Below are 26,014 nucleotides of genomic sequence, written 5' to 3'. Positions count from 1 at the left end.
CCAAGGAACATAGGCAGCCCCAGCCCCAGAAGGTGGAAAAGACAAGGAAACGATTTCTCCCCTGTAGCCTCCTGCCTCCAGAAACAACACGGCCCCGCCAATGCTTTGATTTTTGCCCAGTGAGACCCATCTTGGACTTCTGTTCCGCAGAACGGTGAGATCATAAATGTGTGTTGTTTTAAGCCTCTAAGCTCATGGTATTTGTTACAGCCGTGACAGGTGACTAAGAGTCCCTAATGCAGTTGTCATTTATCCACCAGTCCACTACGTGTTGACAGCATTTCTTCAGTTGCCAAATATTTCCCGAGTGCCTGCTGTGTGTCAGGGAAAGCTCTGGGCTGTGGAGGTCCAGCAGGAAATGATAGAAAATTCCTGCCCACCTGGGGCTGACACTCTAGAGGGAATGATGGACAAAGGATGGGTGAGGCAACTGGAGTGAGATGGGCTCAGAAGCAAAATGAAGCAGGGCTGAGGGAGAGGGTGGGCTGGGTGGCGCTAACTGGGCAGCCTGGTCAGGGGAGTGGTGGCTCCGTGGAGCCCTAATGAGGCAGCTAGCAGGGGGGTCGCGGGGGAGTATTCTAGACACAGGAAATATCAGGAGAAATGGCTTGCATCAGATAAGGAAACGGCAGCTGACCGTCCTACTAACCTCCCCTGGGGTTACCATCCCAGAAATACAACTTTGCTTCATCTTCATAACGACCAACCCATTTCACAGATGGGGATGTGGGGCTGGCCCAGGGGACGCCCAGTGCCAATCTCCTTTCCCCTCCCTGCGCAGGCTGGGAGGGCGGGGTGCTGTGGCCGAGGGTGGCAGCTGGGTTCAGAGTGGGCTGTGGCCCTCCAAATGTGAGTTTCTGGGCTTCATCCCTCAAACTCCAGCAACCATTCATCCTGGGGCAGATGGGGCCCCCACATCCACAAGGTTGGGTAGGGCAAGGGGCAGATGAGACCCCCACCCGATATCCTGAGCCAAGAGCTCAGAGGTACTGGAATTTCTTGACCCCACCTCCAACAAGTGCTGGCACTTTTCATATCTCTATATCTCACTTAAATTATGGAAACAACTGGCCGGGTGCAGTGGCTCACGCCTGTAATCCCAGCACTTTGGGAGGCCGAGGCGGGCGGATCATGAGGTCTAGGAGTTCGAGACTAGCCTAGCCAATATGGTGATACCCTGTCTCTACCAAAAATACAAGAATTAGCCGGGCATGGTGGCTCACGCCTGTAGTCCCAGCTACTCGGGAGGCTGAGGCAGAAGAATCGCCTGAACCCAGAAGGTGGAGGTTGCAGTGAGCCGAGATGGTGCCACTGCACTCCAGCCTGGGCAACAAAGTGAGACTCTGTCTCAAAAAAAAAAAACAAAAAAAACCCCACAAAAACCAAAAAAAGGAAACAACTACATGAGCTATCACTATCACCCCCCTTTTCCAGATGAGAACACTGAGGCCCAGCTGAGGGAACCCACTTGCTCAAGGTCACCAGGCAAGAAAAAGTCAGAGGTGGATTTGAACCCAGGCCTTTCCACCAAGCCAATGCGACCCAAATGCCAGACTCTGGTGTATTCCCTTTATAACTTCTGCCGTGTCTATATGCCCCCGAAAGATGATTAACTTGACATCTGCCCTATGTGACTCACTTTTTATTTATTTTTATTTTGAGACAGCATTTTCACCCTGTCATCCAGGCTGGAGTACAGTGGTGCGATCCTGGCAGCTCACTGCAGCCTCGACCCCTTGGGCTCATGTGATCCTCCCACCTCAGCCTCCCCAGTAGCTAGGACTACAGGCACATGTCACCATGCCCAGCAATTTTTAAAATTTTTTGTAGAGACAGAGTCTTGCTATGTTGCCCAGGCTGGTCTTGAACTCCTGGACTCAAGCAATCCTCCCGCCTCAGCCTCCCAAAGTGCTTTGATTACAGGCATGAGCTACTGTGCCCAGGCTGACTCACTTTTTAAAAAAATATATATTTTAAAGTAATGTTTTATCTCACTTTCATAAATAGAAAATCGGGATCTTGTATTATAAGTAGAAAGTGCTTCAACCATAAAAATAAAGGCAAGGAAAAAAACAAACAAAACAGAAAATGGATGTTACTGAATCTGAATTTTCATTAGACCCTGTGGCCTGCCCAACACCTTGAGCCTGGGCCGCCTCTCCTGAGGTTCAAAGGGGAGAACTGCAGGTGCCGTGGAGGTGTTGAAGATGTTCCAGTGCCTGGCTGAGACTTTACTCAGAAGGGAGCAGAAAGGTGGCACCCGCACATCCTGCAATGTGTTCAAAGTTTCAGTCTTGGGTTCGGGTACACCCAGGCTGTCTCCAATATCATGTGGACTCCGCACTTGGGGAAATACTAGGTGCTGCCAAGCCCCCGACCTCTAAAATCATGCCCCCACTCCAGCATCTGGCAAGCCTGGTATCCTAGTGTCAGGAGAAGTGACAGGGCATCCGTGCAACTCCTTGCCTGGAGCCAGCAATGCAGGTTTCTGTTGGGCTCAGCATTTCTCCCGGAAGCCTTCCAGCTGACACATGTGGCTGCCCAGAGCTGCCAGCACCACGCAGGGGTGTGAGCGGGACTTCATTTCCCTACTCACTCCTACGATACACAGACAGTCAATAGACAGACCAGGGCGGTGGCCACGATGATCAAACAGCCTCAGATCCAACCTGGATGTGCAGACCTCAAATCTAAAGTGTTTAAATACAACAGACCCTTCTGATGAGCTGATGAGTGGCAGACTTGGATCCACTATGAGCCATCAGAGATGGCAGGTCCTGATGGGCATGCAGGGATGGGGGACACCGTGGGGAAGTGTACCCGCCTTTGTCCGACACACATCAATCTGCTCTGGGGCACAAACTGCTTAGTAAAGTGACTAATTCATTTGGTTACATGGGATCCAAACCCATAGAGAACACAGTCAAAGGACTGATAATATCTGAAGACCACACCAGGCTTTCTAAAGGCACTGTCAGGGAGGTGGGTACAACATCGCCTATTCCATCTTTCACCACTAGCTGATGCTGCTGGTGGTTTTTTTTTTTTTTTTTTTTAAATCATGGAGGGGGTTGGGGAATCTAGGAAAAGCTGTCTCTATCCTCCCACTATGTCCATCTGAAGGAAAGTGGCATTTGGAGCTTTTTTAGGAAACACGGAGCCGGAAAGGCTGTCCGAGAGGCTGTTTAGAAACACATTTATGCAGAAGTATGCGTGCACCCCTCCAAAATATCTTCGAGACAGAAGCCTTCTCCCATCTGGGCCTGGGCTCCGGGCGCCTGCGGGGGTGGGAGGCTCAGGCTATTGATGGTGGCAGCGAGACTAACTTTGATCCTTTAATCTAAACTTTTCAATAGCAGATGGGGTGCCAAGCCTTTATATGCAGCTGTGAGCCATGTGTCTACCCACTCCTTTCTTGGGGCAGTTGGCAGTGGGGCCGGCGGGGGTTCCTCCTGGCTTGGACAGGGACAGAGGGCTGGGAATGAGGGTCTTCTTTCTTGGCACTGGGTGCTGATGGTAATAATAATACCACCACCACCAGCACCAATAGCAGCAGCCACTGTTTACTGAGCATTTACTATGTGCCAGACACCCAGCTAAGGACTTTACACTCCTCACCTTACTCAGCCCTCCCAGTGGCACCGGGAGGTAAGTCTGCTTTCCAAAGGAGGAAACAGCTGCTCAGTGAGGTTGGTTGAGCCAGTTACTCAAGGCCACCCAGCCAGGGAATAACACAGCCAGGACTCAAACCCACATGTCTTACAATAAAAATAAAGTTCTTGGCCAGGCGTGGTAGCTCATGCCAGTAATCTCAGCACTTTGGGAGGCCGAGGCGGGTAGATCATCTGAGGTCAGCAGTTCAAGGCCAGCCTGGCCTATGGTGAAATCCCGTCTCTACTAAAAATACAAAAAACAAAAAACACCCAACAAAAAAAACCCCAAAAACAACAACAAAAAATCAAGTTCTTATACACTGAGCTGTACAGAAAGTTCCAGGAGGGCAGGGGTGGTGTCTGTTTTGCTCAACATTGTGCCCCTGTTGCTGACAGAGTGCCTGGCAAACAGTAGGCACTCAATATTTACTGAATTAATTGCATGGGGCAATGACTGCTGGGCACCATGTTTAGTGTTCTCTGTTGCTCACTGAACCCATCCAATGGCCCCTATAATGAGGGGAGGTCATTATCCACATTTTACATTGGGGAAACTGAGGCTCGGAGAAGTCAAGTGTGTTGTGGGAAGCCAAATGGCAGCACAGGATTGGCCTGGCTCTGCAGGGAGGTTCTTCAACCTGGAGTCTTGCTTCTTCTTCCTCCACCTGCCAGGCTGGGAGCTGTGTGACTGTCTACCCTGAATGAAAGTTCCACTTGTTCTTCCTCGAGCAACACATCTGCATTTCAGCAAAGGCTTCATCCTTCCAGCCTGGAACTTTTCAATCTACTGGCAGCAAAGACCATTTAACTGTTTTTCACTCTTTTTAGAGCTCAAATCTCCAATGGTTTTTGTGGGTAGGAGCTGGGTTGGGGCGGGTCTAGATTCAGGCTCCATCACTTCTCTGCTGTGTGACCTTGGGCAAGTGGCTTGAATTCTCTGAGCCTGTACTTCTTCAGCTTCCCAGTGAGGAAGGATGATGGAACCTACCTCCCAGGGTATGGGTGTGTGTGGAATCAGTGAATTGGTATCTGTAAGGGCTGAACACACTGGCTGACACACAGATAGTACCCCAGAAATGACCTCCACGTGGTGGCACTTCAACCTTTAAAACCAGGTCCAAAGGCCTCCCTCTCTGAGGCCTCTGCCAGCCATCCTTCCTTGAAGCCTGCTTTCTGTTGTGTATTCCGGTCGTCTGTCTTTGGGTCATGTTGTCCTTGCTGAACCCGAGAGTCTCCAAGGGCAGACCTGGACTTGAGCTTGAGTTCCCACAGGGCTAGGCACATAGCAAGCACTCAGAGCATAAGCTAATGAAACGCCACGGCTCGAATGCCTTTCCTCCCTTCTGAAAGGGACTGGCCTTTACTAAACACCTCCCAGGCAGCAGCACCTGGCTGGATGCTTTCATTTAGTCCACTCTCCAACCCTGAGCTGCTCGGAGGAGCAAAGTTTAGCCAGGGGGTCATGGGGAAAGGGTGCTCCTGGCAGAGGAAACGGCGTGGGCAGAGGTGTGGCAGGAAATGGTGGGACACTGCCTTCTAAAGTTAACTGTCACCTGAGTGTGGTGGCTCACGTCTGTAATCCCAACACTTTGGGAGGCCGAGGCAGGTGGATCACCCGAAGTCGGGAGTTCAAGACCAGCCTGACCAACATGGTGAAACCTTGTCTCTACTAAAAATACAAAATTAGCTGGGTGTAGTGGCATGTGCCTGTAATCCCAGCTACTTGGGAGGCTGAGGCACGAGAATTGCTTGAACCCTAGAGGCGGAGGTTGCAGTGAGCTGAGATTGCGCCACTGCACTCTAGCCTGGGTGACAGAGTGAGACCACATCTCAGAAAATAATAATAATAATAATAAAGTTAACTGTCATCTTCAGGAAAATTGACATTGTTAAGGTTTTCCTTTTTTAACGGGTGAAATACTGTTTTATGTTAACATTCAGTGTTCCACTGACCATTATGGGACTAACTGAGCAGAAACGCGGGCATGGAGGAGGGAGAGGAGGAGGGAAGGAGGGAAGGTTAGCACAGACAACACTTTCTAATCGTAGAAAATCTCTATTTCCTGTAGCTGTGCAGGTGGCTTATCCACTAGATGGCACTGAAACGAGTTATTTGGGACAAAAACAAAGCTAAATGCTTCACCTCCCCTGCTACTTCTATCAATATCTATTATATTTCAGCTGGTTCAAATGTAAATGTTTAAAAATTAAGATCACAAAAGTACTAAAAAAACTCCTCATACCCTTGAGGCGAGAAAGATTTTTAAAAACAGGACCTGATATTCAGAAGCTACAAAGCAAAGGTTTGCTCAGATTTCTTGCTTTCTGCAAATATTTTTTTGAATGCCTGCTACATACAATGGACAAGAGACATTACACACTAAGTTGAGAAACAAAAGGCAAACCACGGGAGAAGTTATGAAACATGTATACCTGGACAAAGGTTAATATCCCTCATATACAAAGAGTGTCTACAAATCAATAAGAAAATAATCCACTCTCTGGCAGAAAAAATCCACTCTCTGGGCTAAGGAGACATAAACTGGAGATTTCTAAAAGTATAAATATGAATGCTTTATAACATATGAAAAGATATTTAGTGAACTAGTAAATAAAGGACTGCAATATAAAATCAGCAAGGAGAAAAACATTCTTATTCTGGTCACTGATCCTGGGGTTTGTGGTCAATACAAGGCTACAATGTATTTTTTCCTTCCCAGATTTTCTTCTTGGTACAGCACAGTACCAATAGGGGATGCGTTCCCAAGCACCCTAACTGTCCAGAGTTGGAGAGGGGTTAGGTAAATTACAATACAGCTATACAAGAGATTGTTAGGCTTGTACAATGAATCAAAGTTACTTGGGATCTGTAATCACACAGGGAAATATGAGTGCTTCATGTCAGATAAAGGAAACAATTCAAAATGGTACATGTAGAATCAGCAACTGTTTTGAAAAAGTACACGGAAAAATCACGGAAAAGAAAAACAACAAAATGCTTTTCTAGCTGCTCGTTTTCCCTCTTTCTGTTTCTCTCTATTTTCTGAAGTCGACAGCATGCATATGCTACTTTTATAATCGAGGAGACAAATTTAAAAATTTTATACGTTGTAGAGCATTTTCCTATTCTATAGGCTCAGGAACCCTGTTGCCTGCACCACTGCTTATCCAATGTCCCTGACAACAGACTGAACCTCGTAGAATCAATAGCAGACGCTTGTCACTCCTGTAACTCTTATACCCTGATGTCAATGGGCTGCTGCTTACTCAATCCTGCGGAACGCTTTCATGTACAGTGTAGCGAATCCTCACGTCCACCCCTGAGTAGGTTCTATTACTATCCCTCTTCTAAAGACACAGAAACCAGAGCTCAGAGAGGTTAAAGCTCCTGGCCAAGGTCACACAGCACAAAACACCAAACTGAGAGTTCCACCCAGGTGTGTCAGCCTCTATAGCCCGGGCACTGAGCACCTTCCTGACCAGCCGTGCCCCCTCAGAGAAGGAGCAGGGTGAGAAATGTCTGCCAGGAATTGCAAATCTGCATCAGATTTGTAAAAACCAAAGCACAGTAGAAAACAACATTTTGGGGCACTCACCTGTCTCTTATCTCCTCAGCAATGTTCATCTGCCTGCCCTCTCATTTCCTCGTTCCTTGTTTTTTTTTTTTTTTCCTTTTAACTAATCACTCAGTTAACAAGTTAGCCTTCTGAAGCTTGGGTCCGTACCTAGTGACTCTATGAGTGCGATAAAGGAATCAGCCATCACCAATACAGAAGTCAGAGAGGTTTAAATCACATCATCACCCACAACAATGACATTAATTATGCTTTTAACACGTTTTACTGCTTTTTTTTTCTCACTTCACGCCACATCTGTGTGAACAATATCCAAAAGATTTACGGTTTTCTTTCGTAATTACAGGCATCCAGGCTGCACACTTATCAAAATACTTGCTGAGCCATCAGGCTCTGTCGTATTCTCTGCCAAAGATCTGTGTTGGCAGCAGTCACTCAAAACAAAAATGTTGAATCAGGACTTGTGTGGCTTCGGGTGGTGGGGAGGAGTATTTCGACAAATAATTTGCCTGTCAAGAAATATACAAACAGGAGTGTGCGCATCCCAGCGAATTTTCCAGGAGTGTTATTTTTATGGAGGGGGTTGGAGCTGGGGGGCTGGCAGTGAGCGGGGAAGCTGGAAGCGCCCAACACACATTTGACATTTGGTTCTTGTGTCTGAGGATAAAATTTAATGAGAACAAAAATATGTCTTCCTAATTCCCCTAAGAAATCATTAAAACATTTTGTTATTCTTAAATGTCTCGAAAATGAATTAGAGGCCCTAAAGGGGCTGTTCGTATGGTACGTCTCCATCAGTTAAGGCTCCTCGTTCTCTAAGTCGGTGACAGCTGGGGACAGCTCTCCCGCCCCTGCATTTCTGGGGAGGAGAGTTGGGAAATCAGACTCGTGGAGTCAGCACCGGGCTTGGAATGACCTTCCTGCTCCTGGGCTTTGGGGAAAGAGGAGAGAGGGTACATGGACCTTCCAGAAGGTTCCATAGCAATCTTGGGACCTCAAGTGGCCCCTGGCCTGTGACTGTTTTAACAGTCTTCTCTCCAGAAAGATGAGGGTCCCATAAGAACACCCCCCAAAATGAGGGCTCGTTTCCAAGTGGGGGGCTGTAAGACACTTCTGTTTCCCTTTGTCTTCCTGCCTGTCTGTACCCCCAAGCACTAGACATGCTGGTGTCCCCCTGTGATTGTGATGACAGGCTATGTGACCGATGATCTGGTCACTTCTGCCACTCAAAGGTAAGCTTCTGAGGGCTGGGCCCATGTCTGTGTTTGTAGGGTCACAGCTGTGTTCCCAGTGTCCAGCAAGTGCCAGGCACACAGTAGGCACTCAATAAATGCTATCTGAGTAAACAACACAAGATGTGCATGGAAAGGGGGGGTCTCACTGATGAAGTATCTCTTTGCTCCAATAACATTTCCTCCCGTTTTTGCTGCTGAGTCTTATTTCTAATATTCAACAATTATTAAGTGCCTACTGTGTACCAGGTTCTGAGTATACGAATTTAGTATGATTCAGTCCGAGGCCTGGTGCATTTCACAACTCCTAGGAAAGCTGGACACATATATGATAAGGAGAATAGTTAACACTTAGTAAGCACCTGCTATATACTGTGAACCTTGATGCCTCCGAATAACAGCATGAGGCAGGTTCTAATATTATTCTCAATTTATAGGAGACTGCAGCTCAGGAAGGTGAATTAATTCCTCTACAGTCACGCAGTAAGTGACACAAACAGGATTTGAATCTGGGTCTTTGAGCCTGAAAGCACACGCATATCTCAGTGCTGCCCCCTCGTGTTACAACTGAGGTACTACGGGGTCCCATGGGAGAGCGCTGCCTGGGGACACCTGGGAGGCATCTCCGGAGTCTGTACAGGGTCAGACTCCAATGCCATTTGTCGCCAACACGGTGGGACCCAAAGGATCGAAAAGGGTGGGAAATAAGAGGGTGTCTTTTTCCATATATCACTGATGAGAGTGGAGACATTATCAACAAAAAGGCGGCAAGGAATGGTGCCACTGGGCCTCTTGGCCATGACTACGTTATGGCCGGCAGTGAGGGTGATAATGACCCCAGCTGCAGACACATGGGCTGTCTCGGCCTTGTGCCATAGCGCCATGTCCTCGCAGGGACCACAGCCTGCAGCTGTGCTGTCAGCTCTTGCCATTCCTTCCACTCTCATCACTGGGAAAACCCACGTGGCTGGACTGTTCCTGTGAGCGCGGGATGGGGTGGAGCATGGGACCAGGCAGCAGGCGCATGTGTACTGGCTGAACGTCCACCCCAAAAGGATACCTCTGTGTCCTAACGTCTGGAACCTGTGAATGTGACTTTATTCAAAGTGTCTTTGAGCCGGGCATGGCGGCTGCACCTGCAGACCCAGCCATTTGGGAGGCTGAGGTGGGAGGATCACTTGAGCTCAGGAGGTCGAGGCTGCAGTGAGCCAAGACTACACCACTGTACTCCAACCTAGGAAACAGAGCAAGACCCTGTCTCTTAAAAAAAAAATCAAAGTGTCTTTGCAGATATAATTAAGGATCTTGAGATGAAATCAACCTGGATTATCCAGGTGGCCCCTAAATCTAATGACAAGTGTCATTATAAGAGAAAGGAGGTTGGGCACAGTGGCTCACACCTGTAATCCTAGCTATTCAGGAGGCAGAGGCGGGAGGATCACTTGAGGCCAGAAGTTTGAGACCAGTCTGGGTAACATAGTGAGACTTTGGCACTACAAAAAATAAATTTAAAAAATTAGCTGGGCTTGGGAGGCTGTGGCAGGAAGATTGTTTGAGCCCAGAAGTCCGAGGTTGCAGTGAGCTATGATCACACCACTGCACTCCAGCCTAGGCAACAAAGCAAGACCTCATATATATTTTTTAAAAAGGAGAGAGAGAGAGAGAAAGGAGAGGGAGATTGAGACAAAGATACAGAGGAGAGATTGGAGTGATATGGCCAGAAGCCAAGGGACACCTGGAGCCACCAGAAGCTGGAAGAAGCCAGGAAGGATCCTCCCCTGAGCCTTCAGAGAAAGTACAGCCCTGTTGACACCTTGATCTTGGGCCTGTGGCCTTCAGAACAGGGATGGAATGAATCTCTGTTGTTTTAAGGCATCCATGGTAATTTATTACAACAGCCGTAGGAAACTAACTCAGCCTTCCACGTGCAGCCAGCTTGTCACACGGAGCAGAGTCTGGAAATATTTGTTATACATGATGAGACCCGAGTCACGTCTCTCTCTGCCTGTGAGACCTTGGGCATCGGGCTCAACCTCTCTGTGCCACAGAGAAGTGAGCTGCTTGGACTTGCTCCCATGGGGCGTGTGAAATGCAGAGCACAGAACAAAGGCAACTTCTACATCAGGCCTGTGTGCTCAAACTTTCCCATGCTCCAAGATCACAGGGGAGCTTGATAAACTGCAGGAGCTGATTCTGTGGGCCGGGGATGGGGCCTGAGACTCTGTATTCCTTCCTTCCTCCCTCCCTCCCTTCCTTTCTTTTTTTTTTTTTTTGACAGGGTCTTGCTCTGTCACCCAGGCTGGAGTGCAGTGGCACAATTAGCTCACTGCAACCTCCACCTCCTGGGTTCAAGCAATCCTCCCACCACAGCTTCCCAAGTAGCTGGGACCACAGGCGCCCACCACCGTGCCCAGATAATTTTTGTATTTTTTGTAGATACAAGATTTCTCCATGTTGCCTAGGCTGATCTCAAACTCCTGGCTTCAAGTGATCCTCCCACCTTGGCCTCCCAAACTGCTGGCATTACAGGCATGAGCCACCGCCCCCGGCTGAGACCCTGCATTTCTAACCAGCTTGCAGGTGAGGCCGATGTTTCTGGTCCACAGACCACACTTTGAGTAGCAACAGGCCAGAAGACCTCCCTCTTCGTCCAGCCCACACGCTGTCGGAGGGCAAGCTTCATCAGCATTGCTGGATTAGTGTCCCAGGGCTGCAGTAGAAAAGCACCACCAACTGGGGGCTGAAAACAACAGACACTTATTGTCTTGTAGTTCTGGGGACCGTAAGTCCAAAATCAAGACACTGGCAGGGGTGTACTCCTTCTCAAGGCTCTAGGGGAGGATCCTTCTTGTCTCTCCCAGTTTCTCGTGGTTGCTGGCAATCTTTGGTGCTCCTTGCCTTGTAGCTACATCACTCCCACCCCTGCCTCTGTTTTCACACAGCTTTCCTCAGTGGCTATCTCTGTACCCTCGCCTCTACCTTTTTTTTTTTTTCTGAGACAGGGTCTTGCTCTGTCACCTAGTCTGGAGTGCAGTGGTGTGATCTCGGCTCATTGCAACCTCCGCCTCCTGGGTTCAAGTGATTCTCCTGCCTCAGCCTCTCGAGTAGCTGGGAATACAGGCTTGCACGCTACCACGCCTGGCTAATTTTTGTATTTTTAGTAGAGATGGGGTTTCCCCATGTTGGCCAGGCTTGTCTTGAACTTCTGACCTCAAGTGATCCTCCTGCCTCTGTCTCCCAAAGTGCTGGGATTACAGGCTTTGAGCCACTGTGCCTGGCCCCATACTTCTTACAACACCACTCATTGGATTTAGGGCTCACTCTAAAGCCAGGATGATCTCATCTTGAGATCCTTAGCTAATTACATCTGCAAAGACTTATTTTCAAATAAGGTCATATTTTGAAGTTCCACATAGACATAAATTTTGGAGGCCACACTATCCAACCCACTACAGTTGCCCCAGACAGAGGAACAGTGAACTTCCCCACCCCAAATACAAAGATCCCAGAAATGACCTTGACAACTAATCTAAATGACTCTGTGTTCTCTGTGGCTTGGGTTTTGCAGTTGGACAGCTGAGGGTGGGATGTCATTTTCCTCTTCACAGGCCCCCAGCCTCAAACACCTCCCGTAGTGCTGATTCCTGCCACTGTGTGGAAGGATGGGGAAAGGACCGGGAGAGGTCTGGGTGGGGAGAGTTAGCACAGCAAGGCCTCCTCTGGGCTCTGCCATTGGTAAGCAGATCGTTTCAACTCTTTGGGCTCCTGTTTCTGGGTCAGTAAATGAGAAGGTAGCAGGGGATGGGCCATTTAAAATAATCGAAAGTTTTGGCTGGGTGCGGTGGCTCACACCTGTAATCCCAGCACTTTGGGAGGCTGAGGTGGGCGGATCACTTGAGGCCAGGAGTTTGAGACCAGGCTGGCCAACATAGGGCAACCCTGTCTCTACTAAAAATACAAAAAGTTAGCCGGGAATGGTGGTGCGTGCCTGTAATCCCAGCTACTCGGGAGGCTGAGGCAGGAGAATTGCTTGAACCCGGGAGGTGGAGGTTGCAGTGAGCTGAGATCGCGCCATTGCGCTCCAGCCTGGGCAACAGAGCAAGACCCTGTCTCAAAAATAAAATAAAATAAAATAAAATAGGGGAAGCTTTTATGGATGTCTGGCATATGTATAGATCCTTTGTGTACAACCAAATGTTCTCAAACTGTTACCCAAACCAGGACCGAGAAACCACAGTCCCAGCATCCAGAGGCCCCTCCCAGGAACTCTTGCCCCCCTTCAAGTGTTTGAAACCACGATCTTGATTTCCAACAGTACAGGTTGACTTTTTTTTTTTCAATTAAGGTGAAATTCATACAACAGAAAATTTATCATTTTAATGTGAACAATTCAATGGCATTTAGTACATTCTTAATGTTCTACAACCACTTGTTCACTTAGTTCCAGAATATTTTTATCCCCCAAAAAGAAACTCATACTGATTAAGCAGTCACTCTCCAATCTCCCTCCCCAGCCCCGGGCAACCACTAATCGACTCTATCTACGGCTTGCCTGTTCTGGATATTTCACGTAAATGGAATCCTACACTACGTGGCCTTGGTTTCTGGCTTCCTTCACTCAGCACTGTGTTTTTGAGGTTCATCTTCATTAAAGCACATATCACAGCTCCATTCCTTTTTTATTTGAGACAGAGGACAGAGTCTTGCTCTGTCATCCAGGCTGGAGTGCAGGCATGATCTCAGCTCACTGCAACCTCCACCTTCTGGGTTCAAGCGATTCTCCTGTGTCAGCCTCCCGAGTAGCTGCGATTACAGGTGCCCACCACCACACCTGGCTAATTTTTGTATTTTTAGTAGAGATGGGATTTCTACTAAAACCTCTGGGTTGGCCAGGCTGGTCTCGAACTCCTCACCTCAGGTGATCAGCCCACCTCGGCCTCCTAAAGTGCTGAGATTATAGGCGTGATCCCCTGTACCCGGCCCTCCATGCCTTTTCATGGAAAGGGAGTAATACTCCCTTGTTAAGTCTAGGCCACATTTTGTTTATGCATCCATCCGTTGATGGCCATATGGATTGCTTCCCCCTTTTGACCACTGAGTAACATTAATTGTCTGTTTTTAGATTTTCTGTAGGTGGAATCCTACAGGATGTGCTCTTCTGGGGCTGGCTTTTACTCAACAGCAGATTTTTGGGGTTGGCTGTGCCATTCTGGGGGAGGCACTGGAGGTCTTGCCTCTATTGCCACCTGCAGGCAGAGAGCAGTGGGTGCCCTCAGTCTTCTGTGCTAATGGGATGGGGGCTCTAGTGGGTAAGATTTCAGCTCCCCAAGTAGGTCCAGGTGGGATATCTCATCAGGAGTTCCCCTAAAGCAGGCTCCTGGCTGATGTGACAACATGATGAAGGAAGATCGGGGAAGCCCTGTGGGGACATGTCACACCAGACTGGCCACAGCTCCCCCTGCCCTATACAGAGTGCCTGGCCTCACCCAGGAGCCCAGGCATGTCCCCACATCCCACCTCAAAATCCCTGTGTCACAGTCCTAATGGCTACTTATTGTCGTTAACAATTCAATTACGGAGCCCAAGCATTTCTTACCTGGTGCTTCAATTAATTGCTTGTAAACACTCAGAAAAGCAGCCTCCGCCTCCTGACTTCTCTTACTAAGGGCCACCACCTTTGGAGACAACAAGAGAAAGAGTCATGTGTAACCATGGTATCTGTGTCTGCAAGCAAATGCCATCATTTTTTTTCCACAAGAAAACACTGGCAGGTTTTTTTTTTTGTTGTTTTTTTTTGTTTTTTTTTTTTGAGACAGTGTCTTGCTCTGTCGCCCAGGCTGGAGTGCCATAGAGTGATCTCAGCTCACTGTAACCTCCGCCTCCTGGGTTCAAGTAATTCTCCTGCCTCATCCTCCTGAGTAGCTGGGATTACAGGTGCCTGCTACCACTACAGGTGCCTGCCACCATGCCCAGCTAATTTTTTTGTACTTTTGGTAGAGACGGCTTGACCACGTTGGCCAGGGTGGTCTCAAACTCCTGACCTCAGGTTATCTGCCCACCTTGGCCTCCCACAGTTCTGGGATTACAGGCATGAGCCACCATGGCTGGCCACGTATTTTTTTCTTGTTTAAGAGATGGGGTCTTGCTACGTTGCCCAGGCTCATCTCGACCTTCTGCGATCCCCCTGCCTCTGCCTCTCAAAGTGCCGGGATTACAGGCTACCACCGCACCTGGCCTTAGTCATTTTCTACCTGTGCAAACATGGGATCGGGGAGGGGCAAGAAGGAGAAACGAAGGTTAAAAGTGTGGGCTCTGGAGTTAGAAAATCTGGGTTGAAAGCCCAGCTCCACTGTGTGCAGGCTGTGTGACCTTGCACTGCCCCTCTCCGATTCTCAGTTTCTTCGTCTATAAAATGCGGGTAAATAACAGGACCTACCTCCTAGGCCTGTTGGGATTAAATGGAGCCGCACCTAAGTGCTAAGCACAGGGCCCGGCACACGGTCCCTGTTATTCTTATTAGTAAAGGGTAGACTGGAAGTTCAAATATGATACATGTTTTAGGAGGAAAGTGGGACACGTCTAGAGAATATTTCTTGCCACTGAAAATTAAAGACAAATTGTTAAAGCTCTCATAAGATATCAAACAACTTCAACAAATATTGGAGGGTAACAGAATTACCCTCTTTAAAAGAGATGGAAATGTATGGGTGATTAAAGTGATTAAAAAAGGTTAGTTTCAGGGTGGGAGTGGTGACTCACGCCTTTAATCCCAGCGCTTTGGAAGGCTGAGGTGGGAGGACTGTTTGAGCTCAGGAGTTCGAAACCAGCCTGAGCAACATAGTGAGAGCCTGTTTCTACAAAAGATAAAAAAATTAGCCAGGCAGAGTGGCTCGTGCCTGTTGTCCTAGCTACTCAGGAGCCTGAGGTAAGAGGATTGAGGCCAGGATTTCGAGGCTGCCATGAGCTATGATTGCACCACTGCACTTCAGCCTGGGCAATAGAGTGAGACCCTATCTTTAAAAAAAAAAAAAGGTCCATTACAAAATCTCTGTAATTTCTCTCACTGTTAGTCTGAGAAAGTTCCTGGTCTCTCACCTTCCAGCATGGATGACAGTCTCTCATTCCCTCAACAAATGTTTCCTGAGCACCAGCTATGCGCCAAGCACTGTGGGCTGAGAACCCAGCCATGAATAAGGCAGACTTGTGCCCCACCCTTATGGGACTTACAGTCCGGTGGGGACACTGGCATTAAGGCAGCTTCCCCAGATGACTCATTAATTACAAGTGCTAAACGCTTGGCAGAAAAGCACAGGGTGGCCTTGGGAGTATGTAAGTTGGGGGGAGGCTAACCCAGTTTGGTAACAGAACATCAGGAATTATCTCCCCGAGAAGGGGAAGTCACTTGGGGGAGGGCAGAAAAAAAGTTCTAGAAGCTAGACAAAGGGAAAATCACCAAGCTGTAGGTAGATCTTTTTTAAATTTAAATTTTATTTATTTATTTATTTAGAGATGGAGTCTTGCTCTGTCGCCCAGGCTGGAGTGCAGTGGCACGATCTCGGCTCACTGTAACCTCTGCCTTCTGGGTTCAAGCAATTCTCCTCAGCCTCAGCCTCCCAAGTAGCTGAGATTACAGGGACCCGCCACCATACCTGGCTAATTTTTCATATTTTTAGTAGACATGGGGTTTCACCATGTTGGCCAGGCTGGTCTTGAACTCCTCACCTCAAGTGATCTGCCCATCTCGGCCTCCCACAGTGCTGGGATTACAGGCCTGAGCCACTGCGCCCGGCCCTGTGGGTAGATTTTTATCTTTGCTTAGATGGACAAGAGTCAGTTTCTGGGGGCATGCAGTTGAGTGGGAGACACAGCTACGGCCAGTAGGAAGAATAACCACTGCACATCAGCCTGGGCAACAGAATGAGACCCTATCTTTACAAACAAAAGAAATGCACAGGAGGGGGTGCAAACACTGGCAGCTCCTGTGAGCCCTGAGGAGGGGGCAATTCATTCAGAATCTTGGGGAGGGGCATCCCTGATGGGCTAATAAAAAAAAAATGGCACCGAATGTTTACTGTGTGCCAGAAGCTTTTACTATTCATGATAGTCTGTCTCCACAGACACATCAATCACCGACTGGCTGCTGCCACCTGCCCCATCATACAGATTAGAAAACAGAGGCTCAAGGACGTCAAGCCACTTGCCCAAGGTCACCCGGTTAGCAAATGGCAGGGCCAAGATTCATACCAGGTCTGGGGATTCAAATTGCCATTCTGAATTCAAATGCTGCCTTCCTTTTGTCCTGGATAGAAAAATTACCCCAGCCAGTGGGGCTGGGCGTTCAGAGCCCATGAGGATGCCGCTGCCTTACAAGCCAACTACAGCTGCCCTGGGCAAGAGGCTGTGGTGCTGGTGACTTGGCATCCAAGAAAACAATGAGAAACAAAAGCAATTCATCTCGTGGGTCTTAGAAGGAGAATTATCAAAGACCAGCCAGAAGAATGACTCAGTGTTCCATTTTACGGTTGCCTGAGCTGAGTGCATGTGGTGGGTGGGGTCTGAGGAAAGGCACTGGCCTCCAACGAGAGACTGAGCAAGGGTGGGGACAAATGCTGGAAGATTCCTTTAATGTTTCCCTGTCCCTGCCTAGAGCACACCCTACTTTCCCTTCATGGCACTTATCAGTTTATAATGGTGCATGATTTATCTCTTCCAGTGGGGAAGACTAAATCTAACATTATAAGGAGGATAATAGTTTTGGTCTTAAGTTTTCCCCACTGGAGCGGAGCTGTTCAATAAGGCAGCCACCGGTCCATGTGCTACTGAGCACTTGAAATGCAACGATTCCAAACTGAGATGGGTTGTAAGTGTAAAATATAGCATTTCTAAGTCTTAGAAAGAAAAAGGAATGTAAAATACCCTAGTACTTTTTTTTCTGAGACAGAGTCTTGCTCTGTAGCCCAGACTGGAGTGCAGTGGCACGATCTCAGCTCACTGCAAGCTCCACCTTCTGGGTTCACGCCATTCTCCTGCCTCAGCCTCCTGAGTAGCTGGGACTACAGGCGCCTGCCACCATGCCCAGCTGATTTTTTGTATTTTTAGTAGAGACGGGGTTTCACCGTGTTAGCCAGGATGGTCTTGAGCTCCTGACCTCGTGATCTGCCTGCCTCAGCCTCCCAAAGTGCTGGGATTACAGGCGTGAGCCACCGCACCCAGCAATAATTTTTTTTTTTTAATTTTTTTTGGACAGTCTCGCTGTGTTGCCTAGGCTGGAGTGCAGTGGTGTGATCTCGGTTCACTGCAACCTCTGCCTCCCAGGTTCAAGCAATTCTCCTGCCTCAGCCTTCTGAGTAGCTGGGATTACAGGTGCCCACCACCATGCCTGGCTAATTTTTTTGTATTTTAGTAGAGATGGGGTTTTACCATGTTGCCCAGGCCAGTCTTGAACTCCTGAGCTCAGGCAATCCACCCGCCTTGGCCTCCCAAAGTCAATAATTTTTATATGGATTACATTTTGAAATGCTAGTGTTATGAACATGTCAGGCTAAATAAAATATATTATTAAAATTAAATTCACCCACTTCTTATTTCTTTTTATTTTTTTTTGAGACAGAGTCTCACTTTGTCACCCAGGCTGGAGTGCAGAGTAGCTGCAATTACAGATGTGCACCACACGCCTGGCTAATCTTTGTATTTTTAGTAGAGACGGGGTTTCAACATATTGCTCAGGCTGGTCTTGAACTCCTGATCTCAAGTGATTTGCCCGCCTCAGCCTCCCAAAGTGATGGGAATACAGGCATGAGCCACTGCGTCCAGCTACACTTCTTACTTTTTAAATTGTAACTACTAGAAAATTTTAAATTACAAATGTGGCTTGTGTTCTTTTCCTGCTGGACACTGTTGATCTCACGGATCAATGGTTGGCAATCTTTGGTTCTTGGTGTGAATCTGGCCCTTCATCTGTTTGTGTAAATAAAGTTTTATTGGAACAAAGGCATGGTCACTGTTTTACGTGTCTATGGCTGCTTTTATGCTGCAAGGGCAGAGTTGTGTAGTTGTGAAAGAGACTTTGTGGCCTGCGAGGCTAAAAATATTTTCTATCTGGCCCCTTACAGAAAAAAGTTAGCTGATCCTTGCTTTAGGGGTTCATCTAACAGCTGGACAATATTTTTAAAAGCAGAGATAAAAAATTATACTGAGGCCAGGTACAGTGGCTCACACCTATAATCTCAGTCCTTGGGAGGCCAAGGTGGGAGGATCGCTTGAGTCCAGGAGTTTGAGACCAGCCTGGCAACATAGCAAGATCCTATCTACACACACACACACACACACACACACACACACACACACAGAGCTGGGTGTGCTGGTGTATGCCTGTGGTCTCAGCTACTTGGGAGGCTGAGGAGGGGGGATCACTTGAGTGTGGGAGGTTGAGGCTGCAATGAGCCATGATCGTGCCACTGCACTCTAGCCTGGGCAACAGAGAAAGACCCTGTTTCAAAAAAAGAAAAAGAACCCTGAAAAAATTAGTCAGGTGTGGTGGCACACCCTTGTAGTCCTAGTTACTCACGAGGCTGAAGTAGGAGGATCGTTTAAGCCCAGGAGTTTGAGGCTGCAGTGAGCTGTGGTCATACCACTGCACATCAGCCTGGGCAATAGAATGAGACCCTATCTTTACAAACAAAAGAAATCCTGGACTGGCACTCAGTGTGAATCAGTTCATGTTTAGGGCTTCCCAAAGTCAATGTGACTTTCAAAGACAGGAGCCGTGTAGATTTCCTGCCTCATTCAGTCTCGTTCCAAGGCAATGACTGGCTGTCTGTGGAAGGCCAGGTCCCTAAATTCCGCTTTTTTTTTTTTTTTTTGAGATGGAGTCTTGCTCTGTCGCCCAGGTTGGAGTGCAGTGGCGCAATCTCAGCTCACTGCAACCTCCACCCCCCAGGTTCAAGTGATCCTCCTGCCTCAGCCTCTTGAGTAGCTAGAATTACAGGCATGCACTACCACACCTGGCTAATTTTTATACTTTTAGTAGAGATGGGGTTTCACCATGTTGGCCAGGCTGGTCTCAAACTTCTGACGTCAGGTGATCCGCCCGCCTTGGCCTCCCAAGGTACTGGGATTACAGGCGTGAGCCACCGAAGTCCTTAAATTCCTGACGGCATCAGAGCCTGACCCGGTACTGGGCCCAATGTCACTATGAGCATCTCTTGGCCCCAGTCTGTTCGTGCATCAAGTGGGAAGAATAACCTCTACCTGCCTACAAAGCTGTTGGGGCAGGATGAGCTAACATGCAGCAAAGAGTCCCATGGAAGCTGATGAAAGTTTTCAAATAAATCAGAAAATTCTTCTTCTCATCATATAGGATATCTTTTCTAAGGGCTGAAACTCAATGCAATTCACCCACGTGCTGGGAACAAGTGAGCTTGGCATAAAAGGCCATGTTCAATAAAAGGCTGTGTGTTTCTGTCTCATGGCTCTGCCCAACCACACAGAAGGGCAGCAGCAAAGTGCCCAGAATGACAGATTTGCCCTATGACAGGAACACCCTTGAAGGCCATGTGGAAAGGAGGAGAAAAAGACAGGAAGAGGAGGAGGAGGATGGAGGAGGAGGAGAAAGAGGGAGAAAGAGGGAGGAAGAGGAGGAGAAAGAGGGAGGAAGATGAGAAGAAAGAGGAGGAAGAGGAGGAAGATGGAGAATGAGGAGGAAGAGGAAGGAGGAGGGAGGAAGAGGGGGGATGAGGGAGGAGGAGGAAGGAGGAGGAGGGAGGAGGAGGAAGAGGAAGGAGGAGGAAGAGCAGGGAGGAGGAAGAGCAGGGAGGAGAACGAGGAGGGAGAGGAAAGAGGAGGAGGAGGAAGAGGGAAGGGGGGAGGAGGAAGAGGAAAGAGGAGGAGGAAGAGGAAAGAGGAGGAGAAAGAGGGAGGAGGAAGAAGAGGGAGGGGGAGGAAGAAGTGGGAGGGGGAGGAATAAGTGGAGGAAGAAGGGGAGGAAGAGGGAGTAGGAAGAAGAGGGAGGAGGAAGAGGGAGGAGGAAGAGGGAGGAGGAAGAAGTGGGGGGAGGAGGAGGGAGGAGGAGGGAGGAGGAAGAGGAAGAAGGAGGAGGAAGAGGAAAAGGGAGGAAGACGGGGAAAAGGGAAGGGGAGGAAGAAGTGGGAGGGGGAGGAAGGAGAGGGAGGAGGAGGGAAGAGGGAGGAGGTGGAGACCATCCACAGACACCCTCAAGAAGGTCACCGTCAGGAATAGCTCAGCATCTGTGGAAGCACATGGCATTTACACAGCCCACTGTGATACGAGGGGTGACAATGTGTTTAGTCCCCCGAGGATGAACACAGCAGGTGTAGAACTGCTTCTGCCAGGGGCAAGTCAAGCCTGCTCTAGCCACATAGCTCTTTTCAGCCAGGTGGTTAAAAACAGAAAATTTGGGCCCCCTCCCCCAGGCTGAGCTCCGCCAAGCTGTCTGAGGTCGCAGGGACATCTGGGAGCCACGGAGAACCGCTCTGTGCCAAGTTCTAAGCCTTACTATGTGCTCCAGGCATCTTCTTTGAAATCCCTGCCTTCCCCCAAGCACACCTTTAGGATGTGAGCATTGTGATCAGCCCTGTTCTACAGACGAAGAAAGAAACTAAGGGGCAGGGATATTAAGTCACTTGGCTAAGATGAGAGAACTAGTTAGTGGCAGAGGTGGTATCGGTGCCCAGGTGCCTCTCACTCCAGGGCCCAGACTTGCAGCTGTAAACTGTGCTTCTCCAAGTGCTGTGGGCATGAAAAGGGGGACCTGCCATCGAGACTGCACAACGCCTTCCCTGGGTTCCGTGGAACATACTTTGAGAACAGCCTCCCTCTACCACTGGGTCCTGGGCTCTGGAGAGGGTAGCGTGATTCTGAGAGATGATGGGGGGTGGATGTCTGATGTGGCAGGAATTCCAGAAGAAGCTGAAGACTGGTGGGCAAGCGAGAGGAGGCAGGTGCCTGGAGGGTCTCAGAATGAGCTCGGGCAATGGAGAGGCAACCCAGAGATCGGGGAGTGAAGGAATGAGCTGGGTTCAGAGGGGAAGGGGTGTCCCTTGATGGCCTCTGAAGGCTGGTTGTCCCTCTAGGGCATGCAGATCAGGGGGCCACACAGAAGGCAAAGAGGGGCAAGAGTGGGGGGAGACACAGAGAAGAAAGGAGGGCCACAGAGAGCGAGGGCGGCTGTGGTGGGAGATGGGTTTGGTCGGTGGGTAGGAGCTGATGGGCCATGGAGAGGAGCGATGAGAACCCCTGGAAGCCATGAAGCAGGGCCGAGACTTGCTCCGCTGTACCAGAGTGGGAGGGGCTCCTGTTGATCACTCAGGGCTGCTGTGGGGTCTGGGTGGGAGGTACTGAGCTCCCCACCAGGGGAGGCATCAATGTACATGCCCCTGTATCTGTGAGGCTGTAAAGGTACTCAGGGAGACCCACACGTGGGGGAGGTCTGGCTAGACTATCCTGAGGGTTCCCACTCACTCTGACAGTCTCTGTGAAAGATTCCTTTTCTTTACAGCACCCTTCTGATTTCCTACCACCTGGAAAATGGGGGTAACAGCTACTTCGATTGGCTGATTTGTGCATTATTATTGATGATAACAGTGACTACTGAGCACTGACTCTGTGCCAGGCACTGTGCTATGTACTGGATGCACATTAGCTTAACCCTCATCACTCTAGGGGTGTGACTATCCCATTTAACAGATGAAGATGTCGAGGCACACAGGGTGATGGCCACATGGTGCTGGGAGCTGAGACCCAGACCCAGCTTAGTCTGACAGCAAAGCCCATGCTTCTCAGCCTCCACTCAGAATCGATTCTTTGGTTGGGGGCTGGTGGAAGCAGCTGGAATAACCAAAAGAGCTGGAGGAGCCAGGCAGGCAGGTAGGTGGGGGACGGGAGGCCAGGAGGAGCTGCAGGACTCGACCCTGCCTGCCTCCAGGTGTGTCTGCCGGGGGCCCCGTTCCCGGGCGAGTGCTAATGTGCTCTCTGCCATCCATCAGTGATGCTGCTGAGCAAATGAAAATTACATTTTAAAGTCAGGGATTAAATAAGAAATAAGTTTGACTTTTGTTTTTGATAGCTACTGTTGTCAAACTGGGTTCTCAGGCTCCTGCCAAAATGGGGCAGAAATTGGAGACTCTCTCTGGCCCTCTGGAGGGTCACCCAGGGGTCCCAGAGAGGCCCCATCCTAGCCTGTTTCAGGAGCCAGCACCAGCTGGTTCTAAAGACTGATTAAGGTTGGGTGTGGTGGCTCATGCCTGTAATCCCAGCCCTTTCGGAGGCCGAGGCGGAGGAATCATCTGTGGTCAGGAGTTCGAGACCAGCCTGGCCAACATGTGAAACCCTGTCTCTACTAAAAATACAAATATTAGGAGAGTACCTGTAATCTCAGCTACTCAGGAGGCTAAGGCAGTAGAATCTCTTGAACCTGGGAGGCAGAGGTTGCAGTGAGCCGAGATCGTGCCACTGCACTCCAGCCTGGGTGACAGCACAAGACTCTGTCTCAAAAAGAAAAAAAAAAGACTGATTGGTTGGAACAGAATTAATGCATTTGGCCACCTGTCTTTGTCATTGTTTTGCCTTCTCAGATGTAGATCACTAATTCATTTTGAATTCCAAGTGTAAGTCACTAATTCATTTTGAACCCTTAGGGGTAAGTCACTGATTCATTTTGAACCCTCAGGTGTAAGTCATTAATTCATTTTGAACTTTCAGGTATAAGTCACGAATTCATTTTTGGACCCTCAGGTGTCAGTCATTAATTTGTTTTGAGCCCTCAGGTGTAAGTCACTCAGTTTGAATTCACAGGTGTAAGTCATTAATTCATTTTGAACCCTCATGTGTAAGTCAGTGATTCAGAGCTTGAGCTCTGAGGCCCCCACTCCTCAGATGTGCAGGTCTGGCTTCCAGATTCTGCCCTCAATGCCTCAACCTGCAATGATGATGGGCACGGGGTGCACAGTAACTCTGCAACAGCAGCAGATGGTGCACACTGAGCAGCTACTATGTGCATGCCCAGGGAATCAAGCCAGCCCTCCCCCAGTGCTAAATACATAGTGATCCTTAGGGATGTCTGGAAAAGCACCAGGCACCCTGATTTGTGTTTGTGTTTTAGTGAAAGGAGGTGTTTGTGCTTGGTCTGGATTCTGAGCATCCCTACCTCTGAACACAGGGCACTCACGCATCTGTCAGCATCTGCTGACATCAGGGCTGCAGGAATGCTAGCTTCTATCCAGACATTGCTCCATTTCCTCAACTAGCCAGTGGGCATCCCAAGGGTAGAGACTAGCATTTAAAAAGATTGAATATGGCTGGGCATGGTGGCTTACACCTGGAATCCCAGTACCTTGGGAGGCTGAGGCTGGTGGATCGCCTGAGGTCAGGAGTTCAAGACCAGCCTGGCCAACATAGTGAAACTCTGTCTCTACTAAACAAAAACAAAACAAAACAAAAATGGCAAAACCCACAACTACTTTTGAGCAACAGAGCTAGACTCCATCTCAAAAAAAAAGGCCGTTTCTAAAAAAACAATATTTTATAAATGAAATAAAAATAAATAAAACCATACATGCAAAGCATTAAGACAGGGCTTGACCCATCACAGATGCCTAATACATTTATTTGCTTAACAGATATTAATCAGGCATCTCCTAGGGACAGGGCTGTTCTAGGTACCGGGCATTCAGCACCAAGCAAGAGTGGCCCAAACGCCTACCTCTGTGGAGCTGACACGTTTAGAGGCAGAGGCGGGCAATGAAATAAATCGTGAAAGAGACTGTGGGACAGTCGTCAAGTGCAGGGGAGGAGAATGGAGTAGGGAGGTGACAGGAGTCCTGGGCAGGGCATGTGGGGCCACAGGAGGGGACGGCGTCGTGGGGAGCTTTGGGAAAGAGTATTGCAGACAGCGAGAACGGCAGGTGCAAAGGCCCTGGGGCAGGGGCTGTCTGGCTTGTTTGAAGGCCAGCAGAGAGGCTGGTGTGGCGGGAGGTGGTAGACGAAGTGGAAGAAGAAAGGGGGGTCAGGAGGTGAGGGGGGGGAAGAGCCCTGGGGGTCACTGTGGGGACGCAGACTTTCTCTCCGAGGGGTCTGAGGAGCCACGGGAGGGTTTTGCACAGAGGAGAGCAGATTTGAGGGATCTGACACGCGTTTTAACAGGACCCATCTGGCTGTTGTGTGGAGAAGGGACTGAGGGTCTGGGGTGGAAACAGGGAGACCAGGGAAGTGGCTCCTGCCGAGTTCCAGGAGAACAACCCAGGCAGCTCAGAGCAGGATGGTGGCAGTGGTGCTAGGATTCTGGGATTCTGAAGGTCAAGCCACAGGATTTGCTCCTTGGGAACACAGAGTGGATGTTGGAGGCATAAGAGCAAAAGAGGGGCCACGATGACTCCACAGCTTGGGGCTTTAACAACTGGATAATCATTCATTCATTCATTTAGAGGTGGGGGTCTCACTATGTTGCCCACACTGGTCTCGAACTCCTGGGCTCATATGATCCTCCTGCCTCAGTCTCCCAAAGTGCGGGGATTACAGGCGTGAGCCACTATGCCTGGCCTACTGGATGATCTTCAATGGCTCCTGCTATGATATGAACATTTTTCTCCCTCAGAGCCCAGGCGGGGCTGGGCACAGAGCGGGCAATAAACCAAAACTGACTGAATGAACAAACCATAAATAATATAAGGAAGGAAATTAAGAGCCTCCCTGAGCTAATCCTGCCAAACTGCCAAACTTACATAAAACCCTGAGGCTTCCCAGAGAACAGTGGAGAATGATGCCCTCCTAGCAGCTCAAACTCAGCTGAGGTCCTGACTGCTCTGTGGAGGCCTCTTGCAAGCTCCCGGTAGGGAGGGGACAGAGGCCCAGGATCTGCCCCAGAAATCCCAGCGCTTGTCTTGAGGAAGCAAATAGCAGGGTAGGAAAGAGGAGAAACTAGCCTGGGGGGTGAGGAGACCTGGGTTCTGGTTTTAACTGGGGCCTGCATCCCCATTCACCTTGGGCAGTCATTTTCCCTTTCAGAGCCTCAGTTTCCCCATCTGTAAAGTGAAGGTGCCGGGCTATGGGCTGAAGGCTCCTTCAAACTCAGTTGTGCATTGATTCTAGATTCTAATTCCCCAAGGCAGATATAATATATATATCTTTTAGAGATGGGGTCTCACTCTGTCACCCAGGCTGGAGTGCAGTGGTGTGGTACCATCATAGCTCACTGTGGCCTCAAACTCCTGGGCTCAAGCGATTTTCCTGCCTCAGCCTCACAAGTAGTTGGGACTACAGGCACACGCTACCATGCCTGGCTAATATTTTCTTTTTTTTTTTTTTTTTTTGTAGAGGTGGGGTCTTGCTATGTTGCCCAGGCTGGTCTTGAACTCTTAGCCTCAAGTGATCCTCCTGCCTTGACCTCCTGAAGCGCTGGGATTACACATGTGAGCCTTGTAATCCTGGCCCACACAGACAGATAGAGAGAGAGACAGACAGACAGATATTGTCTTGCCCTCACATGAACATCCCCTGCACCCCTCTGGACCAAATGAGGCCAGTGCAAGACCTAGGAAGC

The 26,014-nt window shown here is 49.1% G+C and overlaps 1 protein-coding gene across 5 annotated transcripts in view; it reads right to left on the bottom strand.

Annotated features, from left to right (window-relative positions):
• The window catches only part of CUX2 (cut like homeobox 2), a 316,815-nt gene that overhangs the window by 73,483 nt on the left and 217,318 nt on the right, over positions 1-26,014 (bottom strand). For all 5 annotated transcript variants that reach the window (XM_054528252.2, XM_024257429.3, XM_054528247.2 and 2 more), the window contains one exon: positions 14,057-14,135. In XM_054528252.2, coding sequence (XP_054384227.1) covers positions 14,057-14,135 — 79 coding nt within the window. The remainder of the gene's footprint in view (positions 1-14,056; positions 14,136-26,014) is intronic.

This window comes from Pongo abelii, chromosome 10 (genome assembly GCF_028885655.2).
Source record: "Pongo abelii isolate AG06213 chromosome 10, NHGRI_mPonAbe1-v2.0_pri, whole genome shotgun sequence".
Lineage (NCBI taxonomy): Eukaryota > Metazoa > Chordata > Mammalia > Primates > Hominidae > Pongo > Pongo abelii.
Note: the sequence above shows the minus strand (reverse complement) of the source record. Positions and strands in the feature narration are given on the sequence as shown.